We start from the raw sequence: 17356 nt of genomic DNA, 5'->3' as shown, positions 1-17356 counted from the left end.
TGAAAAATATTTTATAAACCTCTCTTAACACTTTATATTACAAAAAATATAAAATATATTTTATTCTGTGATTTTAGTTACTCATGTAAAGTGCGTATAATTGAAAATAAGCCATAAACGAGCATGCAAAGAAAAATATTTTTTCTTAAAATTATGTTACTCTTATGTGTTTAAAATAAATTTCAATAAAAAAAATGACGAAACTATTATACACTTTTATTTTCCTTTTCAAATTTACACCGCAAGTAAATAATTATATGAACAATGTATGGCTTGTCTGTTCATAATAACGTTAACCATATGGAATATTAGAACAGTTTCTATTTTTATTCTTTTTAATTCGAAAACATTAACTTTTAACCTTGGTGTAAAGTCAATCCAGAATAAAAAACAACAATTTATATTTATTGATAATCGTAAGTATTACCACGAGTTATCAAGATATATTTGAAAATAACATATTATGTACAATTAATCTACACTGTTATGCTAAAATATTTCAAACGTTTACGGTTTGTTATCATTTTTGGTTATTATTGGTAAAGGAATAATCTTTTCAAAAATAAATTAGTCTTTAATTTAAAAATAAGTACTATTTGGAAAAACATTTTTATAACTAGTGTTGCGAGGATCTAGATTTTTAAACTTAGATAAAAATAATATTATTTTTTATATTAGTTAAATGACTTTATATACAGTTTTCTAAATGTCATCGTAAACAAAGGGTACGTATTTTAATCCCCAGATCTAAAAATGTTTAATGGCTTTTTTAATATTCCATGATTGTTTGTTGAACTCTATAATTTGGGATAGCCTGAAACACAGACCGTTTGGTCGATGGGCCGGACGGTCAGGGGCCGCAATTATACTGTATAATAACTACCGATTTATATGTTATTGCCCGTATGTTGCGCCTTGTCCGTCTTCTCGTCCGACTTGCAGTTTCGAACTATCTGTATATTGCAATATAATAATAACTACCGACGCATAAACCATTGCCCGTCCGCTGCAGTATGTTCGCCTCGCTGTTGTATGACAACGACCACCACATCAATAGAAAATTTTTTTTTGAAAATAATTTTATTGATGATATATATGGATCACATGATACTAATAGCATATGCATAAAATCTTCATTATATACATTTTCTATTGGTATGCAAAATTTATTTGTCAAATCCGAATCGAACGTCGAAGATGAAATAAATAACTTAAACTTTTCGATATCAGAAATTGAAATAAATGAAAGCTAATTGTAAACAAAAAATGTACGAATTGGTATAATCTTATTAGCCTTATACACAGTTATTTTTGTCCAGGAGCAAAAAAAAAATTATATTTTTGAAATCTAGACAACTTGTTCTACAATATCTGTGTATTAATACTTGGATAAAATAGAGTAATTTTAAGTATTGTGCTTTTTATTTTCAAAAACGACTCAAGAAATATTTTATTTTAATAATACAACCAATACTTAGTCAAAAAATATTCTATTTTTTATTTTATTAAAATAAAAGGTCAAAGATTTAAAAAAAAAATTTGAAAAAATTTTTTTTTAACTTGTTAAAAAAGTTGACCACGAAAGACCTTTTTTATGTTAAAATAACCATATCTATACTTTAAACGGCTATAAATAATGACCGGATTAACATGTGACTTTGAAATTTTATATTTTGTCTAAGCAATGTACTAAAATTGAGTTTTCATAATTATTTTAACATTATGAGTACATTTTCAAATGTGACTTATAAGCGCCTAAAATTCGGTTTCAGTCCATTGTGCGACGTTCTAATAAATAATCTATAAATGATAACCTCCGTTAGAAAATTCGAGTAATACGCCAATAAAGCCGTCGATCATTTGTTTAAATAGATTTTCTACACTCTTCTTCTTTCTCTATAATAATTATTATATATTACTATATTACTTATAATAATGAGTTATTATAAGTAATTAAAAGTTATAAGTAATTTTAATAATATCATTAATGAAGTTTATTTTTTTTTGAGTCATAAAACCACCAATTATTATAAAAAATTTGTTTTTACAAACAATTAATCGTGTATCATTTTTACAAATTGTAAATTGTGTCGATATTTGATGTGATTTATTAATATATCTCATTTTTTTGTATAAATTATTCTTGAACGATATATGTTAAGACTATCATTAAATTGCAGTTATCTCAGACAAAGATTCAATACGAATAAAAAAAATTATTGGTCAAAAAAGTATGAGGAATCCTGAACAAAACTTAGGCGGATTGTCCCATCTTGGATATACACGGGGACAACAGAAAGTAGTTAAAAACGGAGAAGGCCTAAGGAATAAAGTGTTTGATACCAGCCGGACAACTTATGCGATAGTTGTTTCAAAAATCATGTGTACAGGTCTACCCAACGCTAGTAGTGCCAACGGTGTAGGCACATCACCACTTAACTATAGGCTGGACTCGTGTATGAGGGAGGAAAAAAAGATAGATACAGAGTAAGAATAGGTACTTGGAATATTAACTGGTAGAAGTAGAGAATTAATAGAAGTATTGAAGAGGAGAAAAATCAACATTTGTTGTGTGCAGGAAACTAAGTGGAAAGGAGAAAAATCAAAGGAAATAGGTGAGGGTTATAAAATAATATACTCAGGGAAGTATAGTACAAAGAATGGTGTAAGGATAATAATGGATGAGGAAATGAAAAGTAAAGTAGTAGAAGTAGCTAGGAAAAGTGACTGAATTATGGTCGTGAAATTGATATTCGAGGAAAAAGTGCTGAATGTAATAAGTGCCTATGCACCACAAGTAGGATGTGATGAAATAGACTAAGACGTGTTTTGGAGAGAGATGGATGAGGTGATGCAAGGGGTACCTGGCAATGAGAATGTGGTGATAGGTGGAGATATAAATGGACATGTAGGTAATGAGAGGTGAGGATATGAAAGAGTACATGGAGGGTATTATTATATTGAGATAGGATATTTAACAATGGATAAATAAACATATATATAAATAATAAGATATTGTATTGGACAGTATACATGTTATGACAGATAAGTTTGCAAATGGACTAAAATAAATAATAATAATTTATCGCACGATAAAATAAATAGGTAGACATAAAAAAAAATTATAAACGATCCACCTTTAAATTTGTGACGTTACAAGTTATTTGTTTGTTTACAAGTAATATAAAATACAAATTATAAATTTTTCATTGATAATTATTAATTACATTACAATGCAATATATGTATATGCCAAGAAATTAGCCATATACGACATAACGGTACTCCTATTGGAAGACGACTGTTGCTGGATCATGAAAAACATAATCGTACCGAGCTAATTAAACATTCCAAAGTTAAAAAGCGGGAGTTGAATTAGTCGTCCATAAAAAAATTGTACGCAAAGTAGGAGAGGAGAGGATATGAAAGAGTACATGGAGGGTATGGTTTTAGTAGAAAGAATAAGGCTGGAGAAAAAATCCTGGATTTCGTAGTATCGTATGATCTTGCTGTGGTTAATACTTATTTTAGAAAGAGGGAAGAACATCATATAACTTATAAGAGTGAGAGGAATATATCACAGATTGATTATTTTACGTGGAAGAGAGCGTAAAGCGAGTAAAGAATTGTAAAGTTATACCAGGCGAGAGTGTAACTACACAGCATAGACTGATAGTAATGGATTTTTGGTGTACCGGGAAAAGAATATACAAAAACAGAAGGAACACGGGAGAAAAATCAAAAATCCGTTGGTGGAAATTGAAAGGGGAAAATGAAAAAGAGTTTGTTAAGACGGTAAAAGAGAGGACAGTGTGGAATGTCGAAGGAGACATAAATGATGTGTAGAATAGATTTGCTAATTGTGTAAAGAATATTGCAAAGGAGATTGTAAGTGATAGTAGGAGTAGAATGCCAGGAAACATGGAAACCTGATGATGGGATGAGGACGTTCAAAAAATCATAGAAAGTAAGAAAAAGCAATTTAAAATATGACAGAAGAGCAAAAGGAGAGAAGATTGGATGGAGTATAAACGCTTGTGCAAAGAAACCAAGTGTGGAGTAAGTAAGGCGAAGTCAAAGAGGTATGATGAGTTGTATTATAGGCTAGTAATAAAGGAAGGCGAGAAAGATATCTAGAGACTTGCAAAAGTAAGAGAGAAAAGGACTAAAGATTATCATTATATAAGGTGTATAAAAAGTGCTGATGATAGGGTACTCTTGAGTGATAATGATGTGAAAAAAAGGCGGAAAGAGTATTTTGAAAAATTACTGAATGAGGAGTATCCAAAAGAGACGTTAGAGGATATCTCGTGGAATGAGTGACTAATAGATTTAATTAAAGAGAAAGAGGTATCGGAGGCTATGGCATCAATGAAAAAGAATAAAGCAGTGGGACCATATGAAGTGCCAGTAGAAGTATGAAAAATATTAGGTGGTGTTGCCATAATGTGGATGAAGGAACTTTTAAATAAAATCTTATTAGAAGGGAAAATACCAAATGAATGGAGGAATAGTATTGTGGTGCCGATATTTAAAGGTAAAGGAGACATACAGGAGTGTGGAAATTATAGAGACATAAAGCTTATGAGTCATAGTATGAAAATTTGGGAAAAGGTAATAGATTTTAGTAGAAAAATTCTAGATTTCCAATCGAAATAAGTATATTTTTAAATGCGTAATTATTATCCATGAACACACATTGTATATGATAAATTACGTATTTTTTTTATTATGAGGGATGAAAAATATTTTTCCCGAGTATTTAACACATTTGTGTTTCTAAAGTATACTCCTCGGTATTTTGGTTCACTTATTTTCAATGTTATTTGTAATATATTTGTAAGTAATATAAGTATAGTTTGTTTGAGGCTGTGGAGGCTTAGTCCAATGTAGTTTTTCGTTGTTTCCATAAATTAACTATATTTTATTGGAGGAAAGGGGTGGAAAGTAAACTGTGACGCAGAAGCTCCTTGTCCGGATCTGATTTATTATTCATATTTTAATAAGAGGTAGTTTTTAAGTTACATAAAAAAATCAAAATAAATATCCTTTAAACTTCTTCACCTAAAAAAAATTGTAATACACAAACATTTTTCATCATAAATAAATTACAAGATAAAATTATAACTAAATTGTAACTGTATTCATTTATTCAATAAACAAATTATGCATTGTACATTTTAAAACAACTTGTTTTATAAATATATTATAATACTATAATAGGTAATATTGATCATAATAATATTTATACATAAAAAGAATATTTGAAATGCCAAATCATGTACATAGTTGTTCCATATAAAGAATTACAAATATTTGATTTCGTTCATCAAAAGGACTTTTAATGAGATTAACAAAATTTAATATTTATTGCAATTATAATGGACAAACCTATAATCTCAAAAATAATTTAAAAATATAACATTGATAATATAATAATCTAGATTCATTTTTAACATTAGTTAGCGATAAAAACAGATTTCTATGAAGTATAATGATTATTTTTTAAATTTGGTAACCAAAAATCACTAACAGAATAATAGACACCATAAAGCAAATATTTACTTTATTCAGAATTATATATTTGTAATAGATTTTTCATTAAAATGTTGGTGTTTAAATATTTAAGTAAAAATTTTACAATCAATTTTTATAATATAACATTATTTGATAAATACTTTACACTTTATAAAAAATTACATAACAAATGAAATATCACAAATTCTATATCTAACACTAATAAATTTATTTTTATAAAATTCTATATTAGTTTATAAGTTGAATATTGACTAGATAGTTTTGTTAAAAGATTAGAAAATAACTTAATTTAGTAATTTAATTGCTTACAAAAATGCGCAATAGTAAAATGAGTTTTCTTTCTTTTTAACTTTTACTAAGTATTACATGTGATGTGTAACATGTAAAATTTAAAACATTTATAGCTTTATACTAATAGACATAAGTTACATTTTTCGTATTGTTACTGATATTTTTAATTTATTTAATTTAATTAATCAAATCTCTCACCTTTTTTTTTTTCAATAAATATAATAAAATTTTTCAAATATCATTAATGGATTATTTAATAAAAGCAATACAATTTGTATAATTATATGAAAATTTGTTTGAATTAAAATTAAAATATTATGAATGCTTTACTGATAAATAAACTAGCATCCGTTAAATAATTTTATTCTAGTTTAAAATGTATTAAATAAATGTATTTAAAAAGTATTACAATAAATACTAAAAGAAAATATACTAATAATATAAAAAATATTTAAAATACGAATATTTTTTAATTTAAACTTAAAAATTAAATAAAAATGCAATATTAGGAGTTTAAACATCAGAAATATATTGTTTTGGTATTCTATTTTGAATATATTAATGTAAAGTTAATCATGATCTAACCATAAAAATTTATGTTTGGATAAGATCGGAATTGGAGATGGGTGACATGAGCTTATCTCAGAGCTATGTTAAAAAAGCTAAACATATTTTTTTCTCGCTTTACAAGTCACAGTAAAAGAAAAGTGGCTCCTTTTTCAAATATTATTAAGTGATAATTAAAAATAAAAAATATAATTATTGTATAAAATGTTTAGGTCATCTGTATTTTCTGTAGGATAAATGAAAAATTCGATTAATAGTCTTCTCTATATGTGATTAATTCAATCATATTTTTTTCATTTATAATAAAAATTGGTGAAATTGCAATATGATGTTAAAATGCATAGTACGTATATATTAGATAAAAATTAATATATTAATCATTTTAAATACAACGAACATTTTTAATAGTAATTGACTTTTGAAATAAATGAAACATAAAAATAATTTCCTTTAATTACATAATTGTTTTAAATTCACAAAGAAATCACTAGATACAGAGTGATTTTTTTAATGCTAGCTACTCGAGTTCTCTCAAAATAATAATTACGTTAAAAATATTATTATTGGTAGTTTTTAAGTACATATATTTCTTGATTTATTAGTTATTAAATACTTTATTAATTCGTTTTTTATTTCTTATAAAGGTGTCAATATTTTTTTAATGGCTACATGTATATTTAATTAACTTATAAATTAAAAATGTATATTGGTATTTAAAAAATAAAGTTCACACCACTATAAGTTAAAAGGGATTTTGATAAAAAGTAATTAATAATATAATAAATCAAGAAATATATAAAATAAAAAATATTAAAAATTAGTTTAACAAAATTATGATTTAAAAAAAATCGAGAGGCCAGCTTTATTTTAATTTGAACTTAAGTTTAAACTCTTTGAATTTACACTTCACTTAAAAAAAAAACTGGAGTAAAAATAATTAATATTAAATATAAAAACTGGACACAGAACTATGATAAATAAATAAATAAAATTAATAATTATTTTAGTATAGCGAGTATTACATTTACTAATTTATTACTGAGTATAAATTATATTTATGTAATTAAACGCACAAAATATTCATTTTAGGATCGATTTTTCTTTACTCTACTCAAAATTAGTAAATAGAAGTGATATATTAATATTTCCCCTTTCATTATATGCGAATAATATTAAAATATGATTTTGAGTGTTATTTTTGAAAATAGCAATTTCTTTGGTTACATTTTTGAGAAATTATAATAATGATGATAACGTTTTTAAAATAATAACAGTTTAAGTCTCCATTATATAAAATATTTGTACATAACCAAATACATACAAAATATATTAATATTGTCACTTAAAAATCTATCCAATATTTTTTTTTATTTAAAGTTTACCTCGAGTCTCACTTACTGATCGACTACACCGAGATTGATGATTGTAACGCGGGGAAACCATACAACTGGAAGTACCACCTATGAATAATCATTTTTTACACATTTTTATAAAATATTATACATTTACATTATTGACTCATTAGGAAGGAAGGTCAGTCCTGAACCTACAATTCTAAATTGAGAATTGGAGGGATAGAATAGCTTAAACCAAATTTATGAAAATGAACTAAGTGTCAGAACGAATGCCTAAAACTTTGGCTATTCAAATAATAAATAAATAATAATTAATAAAAAATATGTATTAGTTGTAACAATTAAACTAAGTTATAAAATACCGTCGTCCATTAAAAAAAATTAATTAATTAAAAATTTTAAGAAATTAATAAATAAAATAATGATTTTAACTTAAAATCATTATTTTAATGTTGATTATAAGATATTTTAATATCCCATGGATAGATTTTGCTGTGAAATATTATTTCTTAATAAACTGAATTAAAGGAGGCATAGGCGAAATCTAATGGAATCTATATTTAAATAATACTTGTACATTTATAGAGAAATATTTTTAAGTAGGCAAGAAATTAAGTTAAATCACCAAATATTTTGTTTAAGTTGTGCCTATATTGGAAAAAGCTTCGTCTTCGTTAATGTTTAGTTTCTCTCGGGTAGGATATATGTAGAAAAGAATAATAACATAAAAAAAATTACTTGAATAAGGACTGTGAAATAATGAACGAACTGTTTGTGGACTTGCACACCTATCATCTAACAGTTCCTGAAATAAGATTTTCGATCACAATGAAATCCATAAAATATATTATAATTTTAGTTTTGGAATTACCTGATCTTGATCTTTATCATCAAATTTAAATAGAGGGATTCGTGGCCACGATGTCGGGGGGGGACTTCTCACCATGTGTTGATGGAGTTCAACTAATGCATTAGGGTTCATATCAGCCAAATATTCCTAAAAAATTTTTTCAATTAAAAATTACAATTTATCATTTTAAAAAAATCCGAAATCATATTGAACAAAAGTTTATCATGTCTTTTACTAGAGTTATTTTGATAACCATGAATATGTACTAATTATTTAGAATAAAACATATATTAAATTAATTTTGATATTGTAATATCGGGATAATTAGAACGATTTTAATGTTTAAAAAATTATTGAAGACTATCATTATTTAATAATATAAGTCAATGTTTTAATTACCTGAGCCATAATATCTATGTCGTCAGTTATAGATACATGATCAATACTATCTTCCAATAAGCTCTCTCTACTTGCTATTATTTTTTTCTAAAAAAATATATTTATACATTTATGTAAAATAGAAATAAAATGTTAAAATATTTTTGTTTACTTTTATATTAAAAATGAAATAAAATTTAAGGAGTGAGTAATTTATTTGAAGAGCTTTTATGCATGGTTGGATTAAGATATGTTGTAGGCATTGATATGAAAAAAATTTTGGAAGGGGTAGTAGCTTCAGATAGTCATGAATTGGAGATTTTGATGGAATATTGCTACCATTGTATCCACGTGTAGAGATAATACTTTTTTGTAGACCACCTTCAAATAATTTTTTTTTAGTCCAGTGTGGTAATTAGGATTTTGTTTCGGGAGTGGATCAATTACGTATTTAGAAATATTGTACGGAACGGATCAAATGGCTTTTAGAGCATAGAGTATTAGGGAGATTCAGCCCTCCACTACTATGATTTTACATCCATGAAGTGTTCAGGACCCACAGACCTCAATAAATACGCCACTGGAAGGGATCTACATAAAAAAATTGTTCACTTCTTGTAACAATTTGTTTGTACCAAAACAGAAAAAAATATATCTTTACCATGTATATGTTTTTTCTCTGGGGCATCTACCACCCTGTATTAGTCGCAATGTTGTTAATTTTTTGTTTCAAACTTTGATAAAATTATGCACTCTTTTTTGTTGAAAATAAATTAAAATATATTATAGCCAGGAAGAAAAAATTCATTAAACTTATTTATGAAATTACAATTAAATATTGATTTTCTTGTTACATTTTTAATAATGAAACCTCTTTGAAATCTACCCCAAAATGTAGATTATTTATAAATATATAATAATATATTTAGGAATAATCTGTAATTATTATAATTTTTATAAATAGTATGACCTGGAACCTTGGGAGACACGGAGGCTATTTGTTCCTGCAAGTAAAAAAAAAACTCAAATAAAATGTGGAACTCTGGGTGTGATCACATCCTAGCCTTCTTGATCAGGCCGTCACGATGTACAGTTAAGAGTAATTATCGTATTTAATGCAACTACTGCAAATAAATTAAATATTGTTTACTTATTTACCTGTATATAGGGATTGTCATGTCTTGATATTCTTAAAGCTTCCATGTCTTGGAATAAATCTCTGGATCTAGGTATAGATAACGCCGGCGAAGCTGGGCAAGAATTTCTCGTTTTCACAGACATTTTCGTTGCAATACATACTTCACTTTTGCTTAATTGCCTGGCTGTATTTATTTATTATTAGATTTGTATTTAATATTCTCCATTAAAGGGTATCGTTTGTGCTAGAAAATACGGGAAAACCTACATATCCCAGCCCAATTTAATCAAATCCCGATACATAGCACAAAGGCACGATGGGTTCTCGACCGATTTATAAACGGGAAGTGTAAAACGAGTTCAAACTGTTTCTAGATAAACGAGGCAAATTTAAAATATAAAATGTTCAAAAACGTTTAAATACTGTATTAGTGCTAGAAATCAACGGTTTCGTGTAATACGATATAATTATATAAAAGTTTATATCATTATTCTTATATAATGTCGTCTCTTTTAAGTTATTTCTAAAACTTATTTTGGTTAACTAAGTTATTAAATGTTTTACGACGTTTTTTTAGTTTTCCAATCCGAAGATTAATACATCTTCATTTGTTTTTTATCAGTCCAGCTTATTCTCTACATCTGTCTCTGTTTACTACAAACTTTAACTTTTACAATTTAAGAATATTTTAACCCAATTTAACTCGCTAAACACGTTATTGAATATAGTGAAATAAAAATTTAGTATTTTGACCTAATCTCTGGATACAAATCTATAGAGTAAATTATTGAAAACTACGTTGAAATTTTAACTATTAAACCTACCTTTTTGTTTTTGTTTTTCTGATTTCTTCCATCTAAATAAACTGTTAAATAATCTGAGTCGATTATCATTGTGGTTGTCTCGAGTCGAAGATAAATAAGGCATTGCCAATAATTAGTTGCATTACATACGTTAATGCCCTATCAGTCTATTATAAATAAGCAAAGTTTTTTTTTCTAAAAATAAATAAATTTTTATAATTAATTCTTTATTGTTAATTGATCATGCCATATACATTATTTATATTTATTTTTATTGATTAAATTTCTTTTAATTATAAAAATTCATCTTCATAGACATATTAAAAAGAAATATAATAAACGTAATATTTAATATATTATCTACGCTTTTCAAATTATAAAAAGATATATACAAATATAATATTCTGTACGTAAAAAAAATAATTACCAGTATTTTTAATTAAATTCGTTTGATAAGTAAGCACGGACTGATTGGGATGCTGTAGTCAGTGGCACTAACTACTGGGGTTGTGAGGAGGTGCTTTATTACATCCAGTTAATAGTACCATAACTGAATTTTAATGCCTATAGTTTCAAAAATGTTTTTTATTTATACTATTATACTAACAATATTTTTTAGATTAATTTTTTTTCTTACATTACGTTTACATTATACTATTATTGTAGCAAATAAAATCGTTATTTTTTGTATAATAGAACATTTCTATATTATGCCACCGATTAACCATAATCGTTCAGTTTTACAGCTATCTATATTAATGTGATTGATTGGGGGGTGTAGGGGCTATGACTACATGGTTTACACAATTTTAGCACCACCCGGATTTTTACCCCATTAGATTTTACGCCATTAGCTATGGCATTTATTGCCTCAATATTTATTTACCCTTCCACCATAAATGTTCCCCAATTCATTTACTTAAAATTATTATTAATAATTTTAAAAAATTGTTTTTTTTTTCCTTGAAATTATATAGTATCCCATTATAGTTAGTCCGCGTCTGTTGATAAGACTACTAAAAAAGTTCATTTTACATCAAATATAACTTTAAAAATTATCTTATTTTTTTATGATAATATGGTAAGTGTTCAAAATATCCACAGGTATAAATTAATATTAATTAAAAACTTTTAAAACTAGTAATAAAAATTAATTAAAATTTAAACAAGTTGTTAACTCAAATACATTTAAAGAAGTGTGTTAAAGCTTTTATTAAATCTATGTCTTCTGTTTTATGCTGATGTTTGGAATTTTAAATAGAGTTTAAAGATATTAGATATATCTGAAAATATTCTAAAAATAAGAATTTAAATAAATAAATAAATATTTACAGACTAAAATAAGTATTTAAGATACATACAAAAAATCGTCATTATTGAAAATAACGAGAAAAACTTTTTTAATTCCAAGGATTAATATTTGCACGATTATCTAGAGAAACATAAATGTTTATTTACATTGAAATTGAATGAAAAAATGATAAAATAAAATAATAAAATATATATTATGTATATTTTTTATATGCAAAAAAAAAAAAAATGTTAACACTAAATATTAAAATTTTTATAATAATTAATAAACACATAATTTTAAATAATTTATAATTTAATCTTCATAAACTCACCATAGATTATTGGAAAAATAATTTGTGTTTGTTATTTTAAACAATTATGTAATTAATTATCTAAAGTTTTGGTATAAATCACGTAATAGTCTAAAAATAAAATAAAAATTGTATTAAATTATTCGATCATTCAGTGTCTTAGGCCTACTGTTTGATAACCATTAGCGATATCAGCTGGCGCCACCGTGGAAATCGATTTATTCCTGTTATTCCTTACCGCCTTAAGCGTGGGTGGATTTTCCTGAATTTTACCAAAATGAAGTGTACAAAATACTTACAGTGTGTCCCTAAAATAAAAAAAACATTTCACCATTTTAATAGTTTACAAAAGTCTATGATAATAACTGTATATTTATACAGTATTTTTGATGAATTAAATTAATTTAAACTCTTAATTAAAATATGTTGAAATGAATAAAAATGATTTTGTTAAGTTAAAATAATTACTTTTACCAAAGCATAAGAAACTGTTTTCATTGTAAAATAACTCAATTTTCTATATTTAAATGTATATAAAATTTTTATATTATTGAAAATTGTTTAAGGTAGATGGGGAGAACTATTGTGAGTTAAGAATACTTTCGTAATTTAAATTAAAATTATTTACGTTTTAATTAATACACGTAAACACCATGTAACGTGTAGTTGGTTAGGAAAATGTTAAAAACATAACAATTACACATAAAAATATGGTCATTTGACTTATAATGTTTTCCTTATTAAATTATTAAAAAAAACTTTAAATACTTCCGTTAATATTGTAATTTTGAGTGGCTACTGCCGTTGAAGAGTCAATAATAAGTTGATATTCTAAAAAATCTTAATTTCTCAGTAATACTGATAATAATGCAAGATTATGGTTAATATATTATATTTACTATAACCCTGCACTGCTATGATTTGTGTTATCATAATATCTGTAATCAAAAATATTTTATTCCTTTTAATAAATATACGTAACATTAGAAAATATGTTGATACTTTTTAAGTATTTTTATTTTCTTAGTCAATTTCAACAACTTATAATTATTTTTTATAAATAACTCTATATATGATAATCTTTATACTTTATTACTATTAAAAAATGATTTGTTTAATTTATGTTCGAATTATAAACATATGAAAATTTTAGTCATTTGGTTCGTATTTAAAAGTATAGGTTTTATAGCAAAAAAAAATTAAAAAATGACATGATAACTTCTACTCTCTTAATAGAACTAATAGTGACCATCACTAACAATAGTTGGTATCTTAACCAACTAGTTACTGCTTTTGTTGTAATATTAATTAAGTGTAAATTAGAATCTCCTGAATGTAGTTCAATAATTAAATTTCCGTTTAAGTACATTCAGTCGATGGAACATTATTCATATTATGGCCAGCGTGATGGTCATTCAAGAGATTTGTTATTGGAAAAAGAGCTGGAATGGCTTGGAAAGGAGGATCGTGGTAGAAGGTTACGTGTGGACAGACAAACTTTTCATAAGTTGTTGCTCAAATTGCATCCATTTATATCAAAGGCTAAAAATGGACAGAAAATAAGTCCAGCTAGAAGACTGACAGTTACACTTAGATTTCTTGCAACGAGTACTTCCTTGCAAGAAATTAAAGTTGATACTCATATATCGCCTCAAATGTTGGCAAAAATTATTGTAGAAACTTGTGATTGTATCATTGAAGCATTGCATGATTACATAAAAGTAAGTTTTGTTTCTTGTAATAATTCTTAACTATTTAATGAACTTACCTACCTTATATTTTAAACTATTAATTAATTTTAAAATTATAATGTTAAAAACATTAAAGACATTACTTTAAATATAAAATAAGATATACTTTAATAATTATGTAGCCCTTTGCCAATCAATACTATTTATTCCTTAATAAATCAATTTTTAAATTTTGATGCATAAATTAATGTTCAAAAATAAAAATAAAAGATCATATAAATTGAAAGGCTCAGTGAGACAACTAGGCAATTGAAATTGCTCAGAAAATAATTGAACATGGTTCAACATGTTGATTACTAGTGATATGTTTTATGCTTTTGATGGAAAATTTTTAAAAAAGGACTTACTAGTCATGCATAAAATCTTTTATTTACTCTAAATCCCAACGAGTTATGAGCAATATGAGTGACAATATTATTAAAAATAAGTAAATTTTTAATTATAATTAAAATAAGTTCATTAATAATTTTGAAAATTATTTCCTGGTTTAAAAATTTGATTCAAAAGGTTTTTATAGTAGGGATCATAATTTAAAGATAAGAGGAGAAAAGAGTAACTTGCCTCCTTTAAATATAGATCTTGAAGACATTTTTTTAGGGGAGGCATTTCACTATTTCTGTTAAAGTAAGTGTTATTTTTAAAATTTTTTTTTAGGAGAATTCTAATTATTGCTTCTATACACCTCCTTGTAAGTGCTCCTGTCCACCTATAAATTACCACTTTAGTTTGCCAATAAAATATTTTTTATACGTAGTTGGTCAAAAAATTTTTATTTTTAATTTATGGTAGGTCGATGTAAATCTTAAAAAGTCAGTCAGTTAAACAAATCAACTTGGTTACTCCCTTAAAAATAATAATTTTCTATGCTTCTTTTAACAATCATTATATCTACTAAAAATAGACTTTTTGAAGGTTACATTGGTATTGCTTTTATAATTATGGTTTTTAAATATCTAGAATTTTTTTTTAGTGCCCTCTAACTGAAGAAGAATGGCTGCGTATTTCAATGACTTTTGAAAGGACTACTCGTTTTCCATCATGTCTAGGTGCTGCTTGTGTACGTCACATAGAACTTCGTAAAGTTTCTAAAGCAGATACTGATTATTTAAATGAAAGACGTCGTCCTAGTGTTTTATTGACTGCTGTTGTTGATTCTAACTACGAATTTCTTATAGCAGATACAAGTCCAAGTGGACATTTATCAGAATCAAACCCTCCAAATAGGATAATTGAAAGAAATATTTGTCCAACTACTATACCAGGCTGTTCAGGTTCTAATCAACTACCATATGTCTTTATAGCTGATGACTCATTTAAATTACAAGAAAATTTTATGGTTCCATATAGAACTGTGAGTGAAAAAGGTGGAGAATCTAATAAATTATTTAATCGTCAACTAGTCAAAGCATACCAACGAGCAGCTAAGACACTTGCTATTATGGCTTGGAGGTTTGGTGTATTACAAACTCCTGTTAATTTAGATGCTAGAAAAGTGCAAACTATTGTCAAAGCATGTTGTTATTTACATAATTTTTTTAAGCGAGAAAGTTTTCATTATATAGATAAAAACATGGAAGCTGTTATTAAAGCTGATATGGCACCTATAGTATGGGGTCCTAATGCTACTGTTCTTCCACATGGTTATAACTGTGATAATGATCCCCAATTTGTAAGAGATAGTTTTGCAAAATACATTTTTGCACTATTAAGAGATAACAATTCTTAAATGACTCTTAACTAAATAAGAATTTCACGTGTGAAAAAATGTTCACACAGAATGATAATAAAATGTGTAAATTATTTTATAATTTTGGTATTGAAATACCATTTTACTAGTCTATTATTAGAATGTTAAAAAACATTTATTTAATATACTTTTGCTTTGGTTCTTTTGTGAATATTAATTAAATTATAAAAAATATATTATCTGTAAAAATTATTTCTGTTATTCATTTTACTTTTTTAAGTTTGCTCAAATTAGTAATTTTCAATATTTTTTTAACAGCATAGTATGTTGTTATAGCATAATGTGATGATTATTAAACATTGTGTTTAATATGTATGGTATTAAATTAACAGTATTTAGATATGTGAAGAATTTTGAGTAATAATATTTCCTTAAGAAAATTTTACACAATTTTTTCAATAACTTTATACTTGAAATAAAAAGACTTCTTTTGGTACTAATGAAATAATTCCAAATGAATTACTAAACTAAGGTTTAAAGTACCTACAACATTTTATAACTCTTTAATAAAAAATTAATATATTTAATTAATTTTTTAATCATTGTCTAAAAATTATTATTAATAAATAATAGTTTGTAGTCCCTTAGAGTATAAAATGTGATCAATATTATTTGATACACATTTTTCATTTTACTAAAGTACAAATATTTCTTTAATATATTTAAATTTTGATTTAATTATCAGTAGTGTGCTTATAGACTTTAAAAATTTATTTTTTTACTAATTATTTTAAATATATTGTACAATTAGACTATACCAATTTTGTCTTGTTTGTTGATAATCTAATTGTTTTAATCTTAAGTATTAACTATTTTTTTATTACAAATATTAACCAAACTAAATGATAAATTTTGAAAAATTTATATTATATATTGTGATAAAATTTCTTTGTTATGTATGATTTTTTTTATCAAGACTGTATCAACTGTTTAAAAATAAAATGTGTCCCTGATTTTTTAACTGCCATTTACATGGCTAAGTACTGAAGTATAATTTTCTGTTTTCATCTATTGACAAAAATATTAGAAAAATGTCTTATTTAATAAAATAAAAAATAATTAATTCCTATTCATTAATTTAAAGAAAACATCTTTTTCTCTTTTAAAAAATTGAATTTTTAATTTTAATTTTGCAGTTAACTAAAATGGCTGTTTTACACAATCATATTTTGACATATTTTAAAAGTAATCCGCTTTAAGATATTTTTCTTGTATACTACAATATTTTTTTAAACTAAAAATTTAAAAGTTTTATTTACAACTTTCCATTAAATTTAATATCATGTATCATTGAATAATTTTTTGTTATGTATAAAAATTATGAAATAACAAAAA

At 25.3% G+C, this 17356-nt stretch overlaps 2 protein-coding genes across 7 annotated transcripts; one reads left to right on the top strand and one right to left on the bottom strand.

The window, feature by feature from the left end:
• Positions 1–5127: 5127 nt before the first annotated feature.
• Positions 5128–12833, bottom strand: LOC126906884 (uncharacterized). 6 transcript variants are annotated; one of them, XM_050687804.1, is made up of 9 exons: positions 12693–12831; positions 12545–12634; positions 11347–11483; positions 10941–11114; positions 10137–10300; positions 9000–9086; positions 8622–8747; positions 8489–8555; positions 5128–7855 (listed from the first exon to the last, which is right to left on the bottom strand). In XM_050687804.1, the coding sequence occupies exons 4-9, from the start codon at positions 11041–11043 to the stop codon at positions 7767–7769; spliced, it is 636 nt and encodes a 211-aa protein (XP_050543761.1). In that variant the 5' UTR covers positions 11044–11114; positions 11347–11483; positions 12545–12634; positions 12693–12831; the 3' UTR covers positions 5128–7766. The 6 variants fall into 6 exon arrangements, with proteins under 6 accessions (XP_050543761.1, XP_050543760.1, XP_050543763.1 ...); XM_050687803.1 differs by having other exon boundaries at positions 12545–12831; XM_050687802.1 differs by lacking the exon at positions 11347–11483 and having other exon boundaries at positions 5129–7855.
• A 692-nt stretch (positions 12834–13525) lies between these two features.
• On the top strand, positions 13526–16782 carry LOC126906883 (uncharacterized). Its single transcript, XM_050687800.1, has 2 exons — positions 13526–14244; positions 15245–16782. The coding sequence occupies exons 1-2, from the start codon at positions 13735–13737 to the stop codon at positions 15998–16000; spliced, it is 1266 nt and encodes a 421-aa protein (XP_050543757.1). The 5' UTR covers positions 13526–13734; the 3' UTR covers positions 16001–16782.
• The last annotated feature ends 574 nt before the right edge of the window (positions 16783–17356 follow it).

Source organism: Daktulosphaira vitifoliae, unplaced genomic scaffold (genome assembly GCF_025091365.1).
Source record: "Daktulosphaira vitifoliae isolate Bord-2020 unplaced genomic scaffold, ASM2509136v1 Scaffold_5, whole genome shotgun sequence".
Taxonomy (NCBI): Eukaryota; Metazoa; Arthropoda; class Insecta; order Hemiptera; family Phylloxeridae; genus Daktulosphaira; species Daktulosphaira vitifoliae.
Note: the sequence above shows the minus strand (reverse complement) of the source record. Positions and strands in the feature narration are given on the sequence as shown.